The sequence below is a fragment of the Anguilla rostrata genome, chromosome 15, assembly GCF_018555375.3.
Source record: "Anguilla rostrata isolate EN2019 chromosome 15, ASM1855537v3, whole genome shotgun sequence".
Taxonomy (NCBI): Eukaryota; Metazoa; Chordata; class Actinopteri; order Anguilliformes; family Anguillidae; genus Anguilla; species Anguilla rostrata.
The window spans coordinates 30,273,727-30,291,439 of record NC_057947.1 but is presented as its reverse complement, the minus strand read 5'-3'; the positions used below and the strand labels follow the sequence as shown (position 1 = coordinate 30,291,439).

The window sequence follows — 17,713 nt, the reverse complement described above, 5'->3', positions numbered from 1 at the left end:
ATGGCCAACTGAAAGGTCAGAAATGCTGTTTGTAACACTCGCAGTTTGGGAAAATGTAATATCAGATTTAATCAGACTGGCGTCCAGGCCACCTTTCACTTTATAAAATGTTTACTAATTTTGCCCTACACTTTTAAAATGGGAATCATGACTTTCTCCTCAGGCATAATTCCCTTTGTAGTATGCAATTGTCATTCAGCACAAAAAGTGTTTGTGTTCTGCTTTAGGGTACTACTGCAAAAAGGCAGATGCCAAATGTATATTTGTTCTCATGGTTTTGTATTTAATTTAGTTTTACATGTACATGTACGTACGCAACATTTCAGACATCCAAAGAGGTATGCTAAAATAGACAAACAAAAGAATAGGTCTGGTCCTAATTCACTTAAGCACCCTACTCAAAATTCTGTACACCACATTTAGTATCATAATTCACTCCATTGATTCAGCAAGGCAATTTGCACTTCAACAGAAGGTTTCCAAATACCCCATGCTATACCTGCTGTATACAAATATCTAATAATGAAATTCAGTTCAACATTTATGTATTAAAATTATTACTTTTAAGAAGAAATTACTACAATTCAAATTAAATCCTAAATCATTTGCAATTAAGCAATTATTTTGTTTTGTTGGTTTTTTTGTGTGTTCATGTCAGGCAGAGTAGAGGATTCTCCTCTGATGTGCTGGGGAGAACCCTGACTTTCAGTAGTGTTCTACTACAGGTCAGCAGGGTTCTACCACAGGTCAGACTGAACCAATGAAGGCACTGACTGAAGATGACCTCACGTTAATCCACCTCCCCAATAGCTAAAACAAAAATTCTGCAAACAAAATACAGAACCAGGTGTGTGTGCGTGCGTTTTTGTGTGTGTGTGTATGTGTATAACAGAACCAGATAAAAGTAATGACTGACAAAGCAGCATTTCTTTTTTACCCCATCTATAAAAACCATTTTACTGTACACTTCATTGTCAATATCAAACAGAACAATATCAAACGGAACAGAGTATGACAAATTATTGTCATTGACAAATGTGATTATGACCATGTCCCTCGAGTCACAATGGTCCATCAGTATATTCATCCATCTCTAGTCATTCTCTAACATCTAGTCAAAGTACAATGGCAACAGCAGACATGGAAAAAGCACCCAAGGATCTGTTCCTTTTCCCTCCTTCCTCCCTCTTCCTCCCTCTCTCTCTCTCTTCAACAATGAAGGCATGGTTCTGAAAAGCAAATTATGTGTAATTTAGCTGTGGCTTCAATGTTTATTCCCTTTGATTTTTAAAAAAATATTTAATGTTTAGGTTGATAGCATCAGTCAAACAACTAGCTACAGCTACAAGTTAGAACAGAGAATACAGTCAGGTGCTTCCAAGCCATTTGCCATACCCCATCCACATTTAACGCTAATGCTAACCTAAAATCCAATCCACAAAATCCCATCCATGTCTAACACTAAGACTAACCTATGTCCCCATCCACAACTAACTCTAATGCTAACTCATAACCCCCTTCCACAGCTAACACTAATGCAAACCCATAACCTCACCCACATCTAACGCTAATGCAAACCCGTAACCTCACCCACATCTAATGCTAATGCTAACCCATAACCCCATTCAATGGCCAAAGCCAACGCTAGACCATAACCCCATGGTGATGGTCCATCCACGTCTTATCCTGACCCAAAACCCATCCATGTTTTACGCTAATCCATAACCCCATCCACGTCTATAACGCTAACCCAAAACCCCATCCACGTCTTTATACTGCAGAAGGAGAAGACAGGGCAGCTGAAGGGCATCACTGCAGATAAACACTGCAAGCATTTACAGGTGGCACAAACAGATTAAACACCCTTTGTAAGCATTTAATCTGATCGGAGGCCTGCCGGAATGCTTCACTGTGACAGGGTGTTATGGCCTGACACTCTGAGGAGGAGACTCTTTGAGGAAAGTACCTGGCTGTTCACAGGACCTGGTTTTGGATCCTGCACCTATGAGCTGGAGCTCTCCCTCCAGCCGTCCAGTGCCCTGTTTCACACAAGGGAAGTTGGTTAGTTTGATCGCTTGACAAAAAAATGGCTTCGTTTTAATTTAGCGATGGTCCATTTTTTTGATTCCATTGGAGTTCATTCTTTCTCCTGATGACTGAATGAATCTACATGAGAACCTACGCACATCTACCAGCTCCTCAGTACAGCCACTCTGGCATTAACCCCTACAGCGCTTACAGCGAGTGAAGAAATGAACCTCAAGTCAGAATTTGAAGGGATTGTTGGCCGAGAGCCCAGCCCCATTGGGAGCACATAACCATGGGGGCAGGAGTACATAATATTGGGGGCATAAGTACGTGATGTTGGGGGCAGGAGAGAAAAGGGGTGTGGAGGGACTGACTCCCCGGACAGGCAGAACTCACCCTTGATGCTGCCGTACATATTCCGCAAACTGACGGTCCCGGGAATACAGCTCAATTATTCGTATGCAATCCTGAATCTCCTGCAAGAGGAGGACAGAAAAAAAGGGAAAGAGCAGAGACAATGGTTGTAACTATCCATGAGCAGTTAGCATAAATACAGTTGTGTGCACATGAGCTGTACCATCATGCACATAGAGGTGGGGGGGTGTATGAGCTATACCATCATGCACAGGGAGGTGGAGGGTGCGCTTTGGGCAGTACCTCCTTTGTGAGTTCAGTGTTCTCGTAGATGTGTCGGATCTCCTCGCTGCTGAAGTCAGTGGAGGCCTCTAGGCTGGCCGCACTGTAGCAGGGTTCCTCTGGGTAATGGTGGTAGTCGCGGCTACACTCAGACGTTACGTCGTTGTCGTACATGTGGTTGTACTTAGTGGCTCTCTCCAGCGAAGGGACACTGTCACCATGGCTGAGGGAACAGAGACAGACGCTCAGGAAAGGGAGGGAACTCAAAAGGGGGAACCCAGCGGCGGGCACCCAACAGAGCCAACCCAGCAGAGCCAATACAACAGAGCCAAACCAGAAGAGAGAACCAAGCGAAGCCAACTCAGCAGAGGTAACACAACAGAAGGAACATGTGTATGTGTATAGCATGTGTACGAGGCCTTAGATAAGAGGAAGCGATCAAACACTGTTGCCCAGTTAAATGATACTGTATTTAAGGGGCGGAGGGCTCCATTAGCAACATAGCCCTGTTACATAAACTGTCATTTTACAACATGTGTTACACTAGTATACAGTTTAATAGCTGCCATCTTGGATGTGACATAGAGCAAAAACAGAATTAGGATTAAGTAATTTACTCTGTCCACTCAAGAGTGCAGGTTAACAAGAACTATTCCAGCAAGTTATAAATAGCACATAAATAGCGAGAGATGAGCGGGACTGAAGCAGAATAAGCCGTGAGCTTGCCCTGATTTTGCACCAGGAAAATGCTACACGAGTGTCTCACCTAAGCGGGTCCTCCAGGTCCTCCTTGTCATACTGGTCCCGCACTGTCCTGGCCAGGAAGAAAATGATCGCCGAGGCAACCAGCAGGAAGCCGGCCACAGAGGCAATGGCAATACCCACCACCAGCGGCTCTGAAACGTACTCCTCACAGTGTGCCCCACGGTACCACCAGTTTTCCCCAACTCGGCACCTAGGGGGCGCATTTCCATCAGCCTTAAGCATGATACACTCTGAAGACACACAGGCACACATAGACACACACATACACACAAACACACGGACACACATACATACTGTACACAGACACAGAGACCTCATAGGCACAGTACAAACTGAAAACACACTGAACACACAACTACGAGCCAACCACATACTGTATCAGTCACATATTGATACAAATACCAACAATATACAACTGCACACCTGAATGCCAGCATAGGTCTATATATTACAACAGGATAGTGAACATCTGGTCAGAGCATTTTCTTAAACATGAACTGTTACAATAATGGCTGGAAACACCTCACTTCTGTGGTTGTGTGTTAAGGTGAAAGGTCATGAAGGGCAAGGTCAAAGGTCATGAAAGGCCAGCCTACCTGCAGATGGCGCCCTGGCCAGGTATGACATCGCACTTCCCGTCGTTCTGGCAGAAGTCTGGCCGCACATCGCAGATGCTCTGGCAGGGCAGGCCGTCCACGCTGAAGTAGCCCGCATTGCAGACGCACTCCGCCTCGCCCGACCAGGGGTTCACCGTGCACTGGGAAAACTCATTACATGCCTGGAACTTACAAGGGTCCGCCTGGTCACCTGGCAACAGCACAGAGCACAGGAAGTGTGTGTCAGGACCACCTGGTCACCGAGCTGTGATTAACCCCTTACCTCCCCCCAACCCCCTCCACCACATACTGGTTGTTCTCTGTAAATGGTTTTGAAGTTGGGGGTGGGTGTCCTGTCCAGAGGAGGGGGAAGGATCTGGAATCCAGGCAGGGAAATATATTGTGCTGAGGGGGAGAATATCCGCCCTTTTGAATATGACACATAAATGCTAAAGCAGCAGCCCTGTATCTTTTTAAAAAAAATGTATTCCATGCTCTTTCAGTGTTCATTTAAAAAAAAAATGACAAATCAGTCATGTATAATCTGGCCTACGCCAACTCCTTAAGTCTCCCACAAATCTTTTCCCATACGATTTACAAATGATGTCACCTTAAGAAGTAAAAAATGTTAAAAGATTGAAAATCGAAACAATATGCGAAACAAACCTATTTCCCCCAATTTTGCACATTGCTTCTGACTATAAATGTCAAATGTATACTTGAACAATATGGTAAAAAAAATTCTTTACTGTACATACTGTATCAGAATTTTTTAGATTAGGTTGAATGGACACAGTTCTTCAGTTAGCAAATTAGACACAGGATTTATCCTACACATGACTGCTGAATAGAGCTGTAGATGTAGTCTGGTGACCAGGTCTCCCCAACCAGCCCGCCAACTGGGCTCAGTTCTTAGACAACATCCCGTCTGCTCCCCCTCAATGCACACTCATCCTCACACCCTCATCTGCCTTTTCTCTAATCTCACTGACTCATCATTCTGACATTACTCACAAAAGATCTTTCAGCCAGCCGTAGCTGATTGGCTCAGACAGATCGCAACAGATCCAAGGTGATTGGCTCAGACAGTTGATAACAGCTTACCACAGCAGCCATAATAAGTAGAACGATAAAACAAGACCTGAATCATTCAGTATTATTACTGGGCACATGTTAGTCCACGGGTCCGAGGCTGAGATACATTAGGTGAGTTCACTGAGGACAGTACTAAAGGAATAAATCTGAGTGAAGTCAATGTGTGAATGAAATGGGGAAAAGGCTTGGAAACATTTATGCCACGCTGAGTTTTCACATAAGCACATTTCAGATTTTCCGAAATTCTTCAAGTAAATAATTATTTCCCCAGATAGCCAGGAAGTTGAGACATGACTTCAGCCAGCCATTACTTTTTCTTGTGTGTCAAATGTTTTCACAATTTATTTTTCAAATTTCTATTCTGTAAAAGCGGTGTGGAAACACATACTGACGTATCTTCATCAATTGCAATACATATATATATATATACTATCGTAGGTTTTCACATTCATACAGATCTACGTCATAGGAACATTGATTGTAAGAATGGGAATTTTTACCTGACTCCACATCGAGAGAGTACTTGTCGATGGCGAGATTCATGGTCTGGTAGGCTGTGTGGCAGAAATCCTCCAGGATGAGGTAGACAGAGTTTGTGACATCACGGGGCACCGGTTTCGCAAACTTCATTCTGCTGTTCACCATAATGCTTCCATTCCTAAAGTTGAGGATCTCCAGGTTCTGGAAGTTGCTGAGATTGGACTGTAGGTAGGGGACCAGCTATAGCAAAAAAGACAGGCCCTCATTACCTTATGTTTGCAAGGCTAAGAGTCTTAACTCACAGTCAGTATAACCAAGCTAACCAAACAATACTGATAACCAAACCAAACAATACTGATAAGAATCAGATAATAATTGTGATTATAGACAGCATTAGTGGCTGGTGAAACTCAGTCATCTGCACAGAAAAAGATTGTTATTAAGTTTCGATTGAAAGTTTCTCATAAAATTTTTAAAATAAAAATAAACTTATAATATTTATTCAAGATACACTGTAATATGTTTCTGGATCATATATTATTTATAATTAGGATATTATATTCAAGCAGCTGTAATCATTTACTGTATGCATATAATATAAATACTGTACCAGCTCCATAAATCTCTGCTCCAGTGCTTTGTATTCAGGGGAGCTCTTGTTGAAGAGGTCCTCAGAGAACATCATATTCGTGACCCTAAGCCTGAAGAACACCGTCAGTGCCCTTCCTCTACCAGTGGGCATAGCAACACTAGCCATGTCAGTTTCTTGAGCAATACTGGCGGGGTCCCTGCTGCCTTCACCCTCCGGGTGGCCTGCCCCAGCATACTGAAGTACGTCATATGAGTCATAGAACAGGTCCAGGTCCCAGTTTAGAGAGTCTGGCCTGTGTGTCTCCAGCACTTCTGCACCATCTTGGCCCTCCTGAATCCTGGAGAAGTCAGAGGCACCAGGTTCTGGCATGATGCCGATGTCACCAGCACCCTCTTCAGCAGGTGTGGTTATGTCCAGCAAGCCCTCAGTGGGTCTGAAGGTTGGTCTGTAAAATGGTGGAAGGATGGTGAGCGCTACATCTGTTTCAAAGATCTCCAAGTTATTAGCTTCCTCCAATGTGGCCTCACGTGTTTTCTCAGGTGTTTCTTCAGGTGAAGCAGGAGTGACTTCACTATAGAGCATGTAATCAGGTAAGAAATCCATGGTGGTTTTGTCCATTGAGTACAGGTCAGGGGGTGGAGTGTCCATCATTGAAGGATGAAGCGGCACAGAGTCGTCCTCTTCAGGCACAGAGTTGAAGACTCGAGTGAAAGGCGACTCCCTCTCTGGGGAAAGTGGTGTGGGGATAGGAAGACTTTGGAATTCTCTGACCACAGGTGCTCTTGTCATAACTACCTGGATTTCACCCTCAGCCAGCTCTTGCTCTGAGGATCCCATGGATGGAGGCTCTGGTGGCAGGTCAACTGCTACCTCTGTCTCGATCTCTGTACCTCCCTCTTTATTGGTGGACTCTGAAAATGCAGGGGGGTCAGTGAAGCCCTGTGAAATATGGGGGTCCAAACTTGAATCTGATTGTTCGTGGATGGGCGTCTCCATTTTGGTTTCGATTTCAGAGGATGATGATATGTCCTGGACTAATGGAGGATGTTTGACTTCCACAGCCATCATGTCGGGTGGCTTGGTCATCAAAGAGGTTTCCAGGACATCAAAGGTGACATCAGTGGACTGTGAGTCGGTGACCGTTAGTCCTCCCTGCACTGGGGCCTCGGTTGTGACATCTGTGGGTAGGACAGGGTAACCTGTGACCGGGATGACCATAGTTGAGGGTTCACTGACGTAATAGTCATCATATATTCCAGAAGCCTCTAGTGTCTGCATGGAAAGCTCCAGAGTACCCATCGTCCAGAACACAGGGGCCTGATCAGTGGTGGTATAGTGGGGGTGAGTGCGGATGTCCTGGGTCACCAGGACTCTGTCCAAAAATGGCTCATCCACACTCAGATCTGCATTTGGCTCAGGTTCCTCATCCTCTATGACAACTTCTGTTTGTATGGTGGATTCGTAATACTCCTCCTCTGAGGAGGAAACCTCCAGATCTAAGTCTTCTGGTTGCTTACTGTAGATTTCAAATTCAACCTCTTCCTCCATCTCTTCCATGACCACTGGATCGATCCCTGCCATGGGTCCTTCCATAACCACTGCATCAGTCTCTGATGTGGGTCCTTCTGTGACCACCGAATCTGTCTCTGCTGTGGATCCTCCCGGGTTCTCTGTTGTCAGAATGAACCATGGCCAGACATCCAATTCCCTTTCCCCTCCAGAGAAGCCTGACCCTGAGCCCATGTCAAACAGGTCACTAAGGGCCTTCTCGTCCTGCAGGGTGGCCACTGACTCAGTGGGGATGGCTGTTGCAAAGTAGGTGCTGGTGTTCAGGGTCTCTGCAGGCAAGTTGCTCTCTGTGAGCTCAACTCCAGAGGGCGCTGCTGTGCTCAGGCTTGGGACATCAGCACTCTTTTCCACAACTGTACTATCTATCTTTGAGGGTTCAGTGTTGCTGAAGAGGAACCCCTCCTTTTCAATATCTCCATTATCTAAAACAGCAAAAAACATTTCAAATTACGAAGAAGAATTCTGGTCTACTAGTATATTAATACAGTATAGCTGTAGGTCACCTACATGTAATGATGCACACTGAATGTTAAAATTCACTCACACTGGTCAACAGGTGGAGGAGTGGTTTGAGATGTGTCTGAATTGGAGGCGGACTCAAGGTTCATCTCAAAGGTCTCGTCCTTGAACTCTGGAGGAGGTAAAGTGAGGCTCTCCTCCAGAATGAGGACATCGTTCTCCCCAGCGGCCATGCTCGGTGGCTCCCCACGAAGGCCGGGCAAATCGAACGGGTCGAACAGGAAGTCTTCCTTGCTGAGGCCAGCGAAGACATCATTGCTGCTCAGTTCCCTGCTGGTCATGTCAGGTGGCTTCTCTGCTGCAAGAACGTTGTCCTGGCAAACAGAGGAGAAAACCGTGATGCAAACCCACCTCGGAACTGGGCTTATAACACTAAGATTATTTGGTTAAAATCCCTGCTTGCTTGATTGTTGCTCCCATTAGCACAGTATTGACCTGAATTGTTTCAGTAAATATCCAGCTGTAGAAATGGATTGCATTGAAATGGATCAGATATGCTTGCTGCACATAAATATAACTCAATCATAGTTACTCACTAACCATGTATTCATTTGTGCCAGCAGGTCCAGTGGTGGGTTTTAAGAATGGAGTGAGAGTTTCCACTGCAGAACACAAGAAATAGTCCAGGTCAAATACAAATGCACTGAAGGAATATTAGGGTTCATATGATATTGATGTAGTATCCAGATAAAATTTGGATCATACCCAAGACTACCCATACATGTATAATTATCATTATGCTGAGAGTTGTCTATATTATTATAATTATCAATAACAAGTGAACATTATCTCTAACGTCTACCTTCACCCGAACCCTAACACATCTAAAAATAACACATTACCTCAGGAGATCACTCCACACAGTCTGTAACTTAAGCCACCAGAGCCAACCAACAAAGGTTTTGATGGGCCAAAAAACAAGGATGTTGTTGTGGCCTTAAAGTGCTCCAACATAAATCCCACCCACCACTAAAATTTGAATTATGTGGCTCAGGGATGGCTGTGGCTCCAAACGGCTGTATAGTGTGCTTATGTCAGCGGTCAACTTTGTACTCTACACTCACGTAGCCTGCACATCACGCCACAGTCCATACTTTACTCTGAGGTGCAGTCTTGGCTGTGCCAGTCAGTTCTTACCGCTCTCCAGCTGTAGAGAGTCAGGGTCCACTGCCAGCGTGGTGTTGCCCAGGATGCTCTCCTTGTGCAGGGCCTCGGTGATGTAGTTGCGGAAGTCCGTGATGGTGTAGACCACAGTGGGCCTCTCCTCAAGCTCCAGGTAGGATTTCTCCACCATGTTCGACTGCAGGTTGATGTAGTCCATGGTCTCGTTGCTGATGCCCTCTGCATCGACCTCCAGAGTTACGGCATATCGGACCACCACAGCACTGCCCCTGACAGACAGAGGCCAAGCAGGGTGAAGGGGTGGAGGAGATGGGGTGTGGAAAGCACTGGTGTGTTAGTGGGGGTTTCTAAGGTCCTAACTCCCTGCTTTGAAGCCAGAATTTGGCCTTTTTCAAAAAAGCAATTCAGTTTGCATAGCTTCTGCCCTACCTGGAGAATCAAACCGGCAACCTTTAGGTTACAAGCCCAGTTCGCTAACAGTTGCACTGCATCCCTTATATTTCCATAATTTAACTTAGGTATTGAAGAATTCAAATTACTGCAACTGCTGATTTCACTAACTAGTTCTCTCCCCACTGGTTGAAGGTGTGTAAATTAGTGAAATCAGCAGGCATCATGATTGGTTGGAATGAAAACCTGCATACTATCACCGCCCACCATTGTACATGATTGGGCACCATTGGCATACTGAGAACGTGCCACTATATAAGTCTGCACAAGCTTGTAGTGTCTCATCCTACACAGTCACTCACCTTTTGGCATCCCTGTGCTCCCTGGAAGTAAATGAAAAATGAATGTAAATGAAAAGAAGTCAGAAAGCGATCACAATTTATTTTCCAAAATCCAATGACAATTCAGATTGTTTAAACTGAAATTATGTCTGTTAAAACTCACCTGAATTCCAGCACAACCACACTCTTAAATCCTGGCAGCTTTTCAAAAACATCTTCAATCTAGAATAGACAAAAACAGACAAATGAAGAGGAAAGATGAGGTTCGCAGATGGAATTTTTTTATTCTACTAATGACTAAATTTATTCTACTAATTCTCTCCACAGTAATGAGGGTGTCTGAGCTTTGAGAAATCTTGCAGGATTGCATTCCTCCAACCCTCACCCTCACCACCCTACTCTTAACCGTTGAAATTGTCCTTGCTAGCATGGCTAATTCACTCAAGAATGAAATCAGAGACGGAGACAGGGAGAAGTGGTAGACGCAGAAGTATGAAAAGCAGCAGAGAGCAGAAGGGCAGTAATGGTCCCACCTTCTCTGCAAACTGCCGGGCCAGCCGCTGGTAGAGGGAGCTGGAGGGGTCCTTCAGTGCATCGCTGTAATGCTCGCCCTTCAGCTGGATGCTCAGCTCCACCACCTGCTCTCCCACAGGCCGGGCTGGTCTGGCCGCCATGTCCAGGTCTATCTCGATCTCATTGTGGCTCTGAGTCCAGCACAGAGAAAACACAGCTGAATTCATAGATGCATTCAAATTCATACATTCATGTATAACCAGAGAGGAGGACACAGGCTGCTCAGCACATGTAATGTAAACCAGGTTTGGGGACGGTTTCAATTTCAGTTGTAGTCAGTGGGACAATTCCCATTCAAATTATGGATAGAATTACAAGAATAGAATTGGAAGCAATGAAATTGGAACCAAACTGGAATGGAATTTAGACATTTTGAGCTGGCTCTGAATTGAAATTGGAAACATTTTTAATAATCAAAATTTGTATCAATTTTAAATTTAGACTCTCTGATTGAATGTAACGGCCCTGTCTATCAGGCATAATGACCATGAAAAGAAACACCGTGTAAATAAATTATCTTTTCTCTAAATATAACATTAGTAAAAATGGTAAAACTAGCTCAATATAGGTATGTGGATGCGTGGGGTAGGGCTTGTGTTGTATGTGCTGCATGTACTCCTTTCTTGCATCTCCTAGGATAATATCTGAGTACTGATTGCGTCTCTACTGCCTTTAGACAAGTCCCTGTCATACTTCAGATAAGAAATATTCTCTGCTGTCCAGAAATGTTGCACAGTTCTCTTCTCCAATTCCACACTACACATCCAGAGAAATATTGAACGGCCCAATTGCTGCTGCAAAATGTTCTACTTGACCTCTACAAAATCTGGCTTGGGGGCCGATGACTCAGACACCGAGGTACTTTCCAAGAGGACTAAAATGGAAAAACCGCCAAAAGTTCCCTCCAAAATAATTCACACCCTTGGAAAAGGTCAGGATGAAAGACCGCATAAATAGACACAAATGCTGAACCACATTTTAATTCTCGAGCATGAGGAACATATTCTACTTCAATAATGATTCTATGTAACCAACCAAAATAACACTTTGTTTTGTTTCTTCTGAGAGTTCTACAGGATACCTTTGGCGATGGATGAAACATAGATTTGATGAGTGTTGCCTTATTTTTATGCCCCACAGAAAACTATAATCAGTGATACCCAATGCTTTCTCCCCCCACCCCCCCACCCCCACCCCCCAACACAAACCTCAGGCATCATGACTATGATCTAACCTGAGCGGCTTCACAAACAAACAAACACACGTTCATCCAAAGGGAAGCAGCAGTTTAAACGGATGTAAATGGCCACTGATTGTGAAATACATAAAAGCCAAAACATGATGAACATGATTAGAGCACGATCTGACACAATCTTTGTAAATATTAGGATATCATTTCTGACAAATCCTGAGAGGAACAGATATTACAGTGATGTACATCAGTGGTATAAAACAAAGCCAACTCCATTACTACTTACCAAATCCTCCTTGTTATTAAAATGCACACTGGCAGCTGTAGCCTCAGTAATTACTCCTGGAGTGACTTCAGCAGGGATTTCTGAGACAAATTCTGGGGTGTCCACCTTAACTTCCTTAATAACCTCAGACGGGACCTTCTGCGTGACCCCTGGAGTGACCTCCACAGTGACTTCTGGAGTGACCTCCACAGTGACCTCTGGAGTGACCTCCACAGTGACTTCTGGAGTGACCTCCACAGTGACTTCTGGAGTGACCTCCACAGTGACTTCTGCAGCGATTGCCATAGTAACATCTGGAGTGACCTCCATAGTGACCTCTGGAGTGACCTCCACAGTGACCTCTGGAGTGGCTGCCATAGTAACATCTGGAGTGACCTCCACAGTGACCTCTGGAGTGACTGCCATAGTAACATCTGGAGTGACCTCCACAGTGACCTCTGGAGTGATCTCCACAGTGTCCTCTGGGGTGACCCCTAAACCAACCTCCGGCGTGACTTCCACAGCGACCTCAGGCACAATCTTTTGTGTGACCTCCACAGTGACCACTGGAGTGGTTGCCACAGTGACCTCTGGAGTGGTTGCCACAGTGACCTCTGGAGTGGTCTCCACAGGGACCTCTGGAGTGATTGCCATAGTAACCTCTGGAGTGACCTCCACAGTGTCCTCTGGGGTGACCCCTAAAGCAACCTCCGGCGTGACTTCCACAGCGACCTCAGGCACAACCTTTTGTGTGGTCTCCACAGTGACCTCTGGAGTGATTGCCATAGTAACCTCCGGCGTGACTTCTACAATGACCGCAGGCACAATCTCTTGTGTGACCTCCTCTGTGACCTCTGGAGATGTTGCAACAGTAACCTCTGAAGTGGCCTCTGGAGTGGTCGCCGCAGTAACCTCTGAAGTGGCCTCTGGAGTGGTCGCCACAGTAACCTCTGAAGTGACCTCTGGAGTGGTCGCCGCAGTAACCTCTGAAGTGACCTCTGGAGTGGTTGCCACAGTAACCTCTGAAGTGCCCTCCACAGTGACCACTGCAGCAACCTCAACAGAGACATCTCGGGTAACTGTCACAGCGAGACCTTGTGTAATGTCTGGCATGGCAGTTGAGACCACCCCATCCATGAAGGACTCTTGTCCAGGAACAGCGATATCCCCATCTGCAAAAAATTGAGTCTGGTTACAGACAACAAGCTCAGTCAATCTAGCCCACTGCATCAGAGTCTACACTTCAGACAGTCACTGCTAATCTCGCTGTATCACATAATCAAACTGGTAAAATTAAGAGCCATGATGTGGGTTAATATGGATTAAGGTCTATTTTAAGAGGCCCATGTGTCAGGAGCAGGCTAACCTTATGTGACACAAAAGGGAATTCCACAATCTCAGTAGACAGGAAAAAAGGGAAGATGGTAGACACTTCATATAGGCATGAAAACTGATATTTAACAGGCAGGTATAGATGCAGGTATACACCTTCCCAACTACATATGAATAATTGACGTGCTCACCGTTGCACAGTGGTGAACATTCACACAGATATGCAGTCTCACATGGTTCACAAGGTTACCCATGTGAACCATCACCATGGTAGTAATGTACAGAAAAGAACGGCTCATAGGCATGAACTTCAAACAGACCTTGTTGGGTGGTGACAGCATCTTGACTTGGAGGGGGTGATGTCATCTGAGCGCTGCAACAAAAAAAAACATGCATTAACGTGCAGCCTTGGAGGTATTTTGGAGGGAAGAAAATGAATGTTGATAAAATCTTTGCTCTCGTTTCCCAAGGAGAGCAGTTTCAGAGCATTCTCCATCCACCGTGATGTTCAGCCGAGTCCAGCTGCTTTTGATGAAAATGCAGGACACCAAACGACTAATCCGTTTGTCTATTCGGTAACCATGACGAACGTAACTGTTGTTTCAAATAAAAACACAGCACAGTAAAAAAGCTAGAAATTACTGGCTCTGGGGGTAGCCTACAGTCTATTGCAGAGAGGGGCAAAGGAGACTGAGCAGTGTACGTAAATGAAACTTGCGTTCAATCACAGCAGTAAATAGCTGGTTGAGTTGCAGCTTGATTAGGTTCTATCAAGCAGAGTTAGCGTACAGGTGTGGAGGGAATGGTGGTCTGCAGGTGAGCTCTGGATTGGAGTAAACAGGCCTACCTGCACTCGGGTAGCAATGGGTTGATTGGCTCACTGGGGGTGGGGTCAAGGTTCAGGGAGGTGGAAACAGGAAGTTGTGTGTAAATACAGAGAGGGGACAAACATAGTTGTGTGTATGTGTGTGTGGGTGGGTGTTTGTGTGTGTGTTCGAGTGTGTGAACGCACATAAGTGTGTACACATGCATATACGTCAATTACTGCTATTATTCATCTGGTGGAGCTTTCACACATACATCAGTGGTGCTTAGCAACATGAACATCATCTTATCGATGTGAATATCTGTAAATCCTTGCACCTTCTCTTTGTGCTCTTTTATATTCAGCAGTTTGTGTCCCTCTTTCAGTAGGTGATAGTGAAATTCAGTCTGATTCATGAGGTGATAAAAAGGTTTACCTGCTTAACTCCGTTGATGAAATTCTCTGAAAGAGAAAACGTAAAAAAGTCAAAGTAATGCATTTATTCACTCACACACATTCACACCCTCTCATCATGCAAACACACACATTCTCTCACTCACTCACTCAAACACATTAATGTATATTCTCCCACACTCAGTTCCCCTCATGGATTCTAACCGTTGTCACACACTAACACAGGGTTAGGAAACCCTGGTCCTAGAGTGTCAGACGTGTTCCTGGTTTTTGCTCCATTCAAACCTATAACTACATGTACTTAATCAAATTCATAATCTTTCTTCATGAGCATCATTGTGACAATGTGCTGGAGGTACTCAGTGGTTAATTCAAGCTGTGACTATTCAGCATCAGAATCTTAATAATCTATCAAACTCTTGTGACCAAGCTCATGTGGAACAAAAGCCAGGAACATCATGGGTTCTCCAGGTTCAGGGCCCGCCCCTCCATACTAAAAGAGTGTCACTCATTCATTTTATTTACTCAGTTATTCAACTTTATTCTCACACTTCGCTTGTTTGCACTTCTGCAAATAATCACTGAAGACTGTACATTTTTAATCATAATTTCAGTCTGTTATTCAGTGCATTGTGCCATTTTGTGAGATTATTAATGTATATACAGTATGTATGTGTGTGTGTGTGTGTGTGTGTATCCCTGCACTTACACTCCGAACCAAGGACAGGTGCTCCTCTGATTGGCTGAAATTAGAGGCAATATCCCGGGCTGTGACAGTGCCCTCCTGACACATGGACATCCAGCGGCGATATTCATCCCTCTCTGGTAGGCGGTCCCAGAAGATCTTGAAGGCCTCCCAGATGGTCTCCTGGCAAACTGGCGGGACACAGAACCAGTCAGAACACAGGACCAGACAGGGCCTTTTGATCCCAGAGTGTAACTGACATTCTGTGACTGACATTCTGTGTAACCTTGCCTCCGACAATCCTGTTATATACACTTGGGTTTCTACTGTATATTTGTCGTTCCTAAAAAGTCGCCACCTAGCGGTCTGCAATTGGCGATAGCTATTGGTCTGTCAAGGGTTTGCAAATCAACGCTACAGCTATCAGTAGGACCATGGCACACTTCAGCTGAACTTTGAGAAAAAAAATGCTGCGTTACTGGGTGATTGGTCAGACATGGTTCTAGTGTACGGATGTCCCACCACTCCCCCTCACCACTAGGCTGGTGTCAAATCTAAACTGTGGCCAGCAGATCCACGGGGTCCACAGACTGCTACCTATACTGAATCTATGTGCTCATAAGTTCCGTACAAGTTTGTCCTACTATAACGGTCACCTGCGAGAAATTTTTTTTATTAATAATTACTAACATAAAATGATTATACAAATAATTTCGCATTAATTCCCCATGATTTCTCTGGCAGGGTAGCCTATTGGTCCAGGGCTCAGGAAAGTCACGGGATAACAAGATGAGTAGAAACAGATGAAAATCTCAATGAAGACATTAAAAGGAAAGGACAACACTGAATCTCTGTATCTGTAGTGACTTAACAGAAAACAAAATCAACCAGTGGTGTCCAAAATGAGGGCCTGCACCATCTGACCCACCTTATGTAACATTATCTCTGAGAACCAATTAATTTCACCTGCTTCAGAATCCATAAACACAGCGGTTTCACCACACAGGTTATCAATGGCTTACCTCGGACATGGAAGTAGTTCAGGTGATTTGCGACGGCTTGCTGCATAGTGTCTTGCGAGCAAAGCCTAACTCCACTGGGAAACAGAATGTTGCGTTTTCTTCTGGGAATTGCACCTTTGTCTTTGATCAGCGATTGCTGAGCTACTGGCTGGGTGAGTTTCACAGGAAGCAGCTGGTTTAAAAAAATCCCAGCATCCTCTTTAGATTCCTGTCCAGTTGGACCTTCAGGGAAAACTCCTTGAGCCGCATCTGAAACACCCAAGGGCAAGTAAAAGAGTCTTGTTGGAGGTGTGCAGATGGAAAGAGATCACGGCACATGCAGTATTCACACATATTTATACATACCTGTATTTATGCACAAAGGTCCCATCAAAAAACCCATTATGAAAATGCGTAAAAAATATTTCCACGAAAAGTCCAGCAGCATCATAAAATCCGCGGTTGACAGGAAATAGCTTGCCTAAGTGTCTATCTGAAAAACACTACTCCTGCAGTAATAGCTATATGGTGGTGTGCGTTCCCCTGTTTGAGTTTGATGAGTAGGACGATTGGCAGAGACTCAGATTATTTCCATTAATAGAGTGATTTTCTTTGCCGTGAAGGGGAGCGGACTGCAGCAGAGTGGAGGTTAGCCAGGTAGGCAGATGGCACTCGAAAAGATTTTTTTTTTCCTTCGGTCTGTAATCCTCTCAGATAAACCCTTTAGACCAGGTCATCAAGAAGTTAGCAATGGTGCTAGGGTGCTAAGACAGGAAATATGAAGAGAAAAATGTAAGGAGTTATACATTATTTTATTGTCTCAAACACATGCAATCGCAAACCAAGTTCCTAATGATGTACTCTGAACTCAAGACATCCTACAGCACACACACATACACAAGAACAATACAAGGACACCACCCCAAACACACATACACATCCACACATTCACTTACACACACATACACATGTACATTTTATTAGGGAAAATAGAGTTCAAATAATTAGAATGACCGGTATTAATTGTTATTTCAATTAAATTAAATTATTAAATTGAAATGACAAGTGTTGAGGAAGCTAAAACTCACTTTATTAAAGATAATTACAGTTGGTTTGTAGGCAGCTATTAGTAGTCCATTCTGATGTATCACTAGTCTGTAAAGTGTAAATTCAATTGAATTGTACTTTAAACACTATAATTATATTACACCCTTTTCCAGCAATATTGTATCTTGGTTTGTGTGTGCTTCAGTAGTGAATAGAATAGAATAGAAAACTTTATTGTCCATTAAATATAAAATAAAATGTAAATT

At 44.3% G+C, this 17,713-nt stretch overlaps 1 protein-coding gene across 1 annotated transcript; it reads right to left on the bottom strand.

Annotated features, from left to right (window-relative positions):
* Positions 1-301: 301 nt before the first annotated feature.
* Positions 302-17,301, bottom strand: impg2b (interphotoreceptor matrix proteoglycan 2b). The gene is made up of 21 exons (XM_064310250.1): positions 16,767-17,301; positions 16,422-16,670; positions 15,424-15,590; positions 14,737-14,762; positions 14,343-14,375; positions 13,816-13,868; positions 12,185-13,335; positions 10,667-10,837; positions 10,297-10,355; positions 10,155-10,175; positions 9,418-9,671; positions 8,821-8,882; positions 8,306-8,594; positions 6,211-8,183; positions 5,621-5,840; positions 4,026-4,236; positions 3,431-3,619; positions 2,686-2,887; positions 2,425-2,504; positions 1,967-2,039; positions 302-1,229 (listed from the first exon to the last, which is right to left on the bottom strand). The coding sequence occupies exons 1-20, from the start codon at positions 16,801-16,803 to the stop codon at positions 2,003-2,005; spliced, it is 5,484 nt and encodes a 1,827-aa protein (XP_064166320.1). The 5' UTR covers positions 16,804-17,301; the 3' UTR covers positions 302-1,229; positions 1,967-2,002.
* Positions 17,302-17,713: the final 412 nt, after the last annotated feature.

What these genes read in the sequence shown, in the direction of transcription:
- impg2b (XM_064310250.1), bottom strand. Translation starts at nt 16,803, where the DNA reads ATGGGTTTTTTGATGGGACCTTTGTGCATAAATACAG. An exon ending in GAACTACTTCCATGTCCGAG is followed by an intron (nt 15,591 to 16,421) that starts GTAAGCCATTGA and finishes GTGTCCCGCCAG; the next exon opens with TTTGCCAGGAGACCATCTGG. An exon ending in CTCTCTCGATGTGGAGTCAG is followed by an intron (nt 4,237 to 5,620) that starts GTAAAAATTCCC and finishes TGCTGTTGCCAG; the next exon opens with GTGACCAGGCGGACCCTTGT.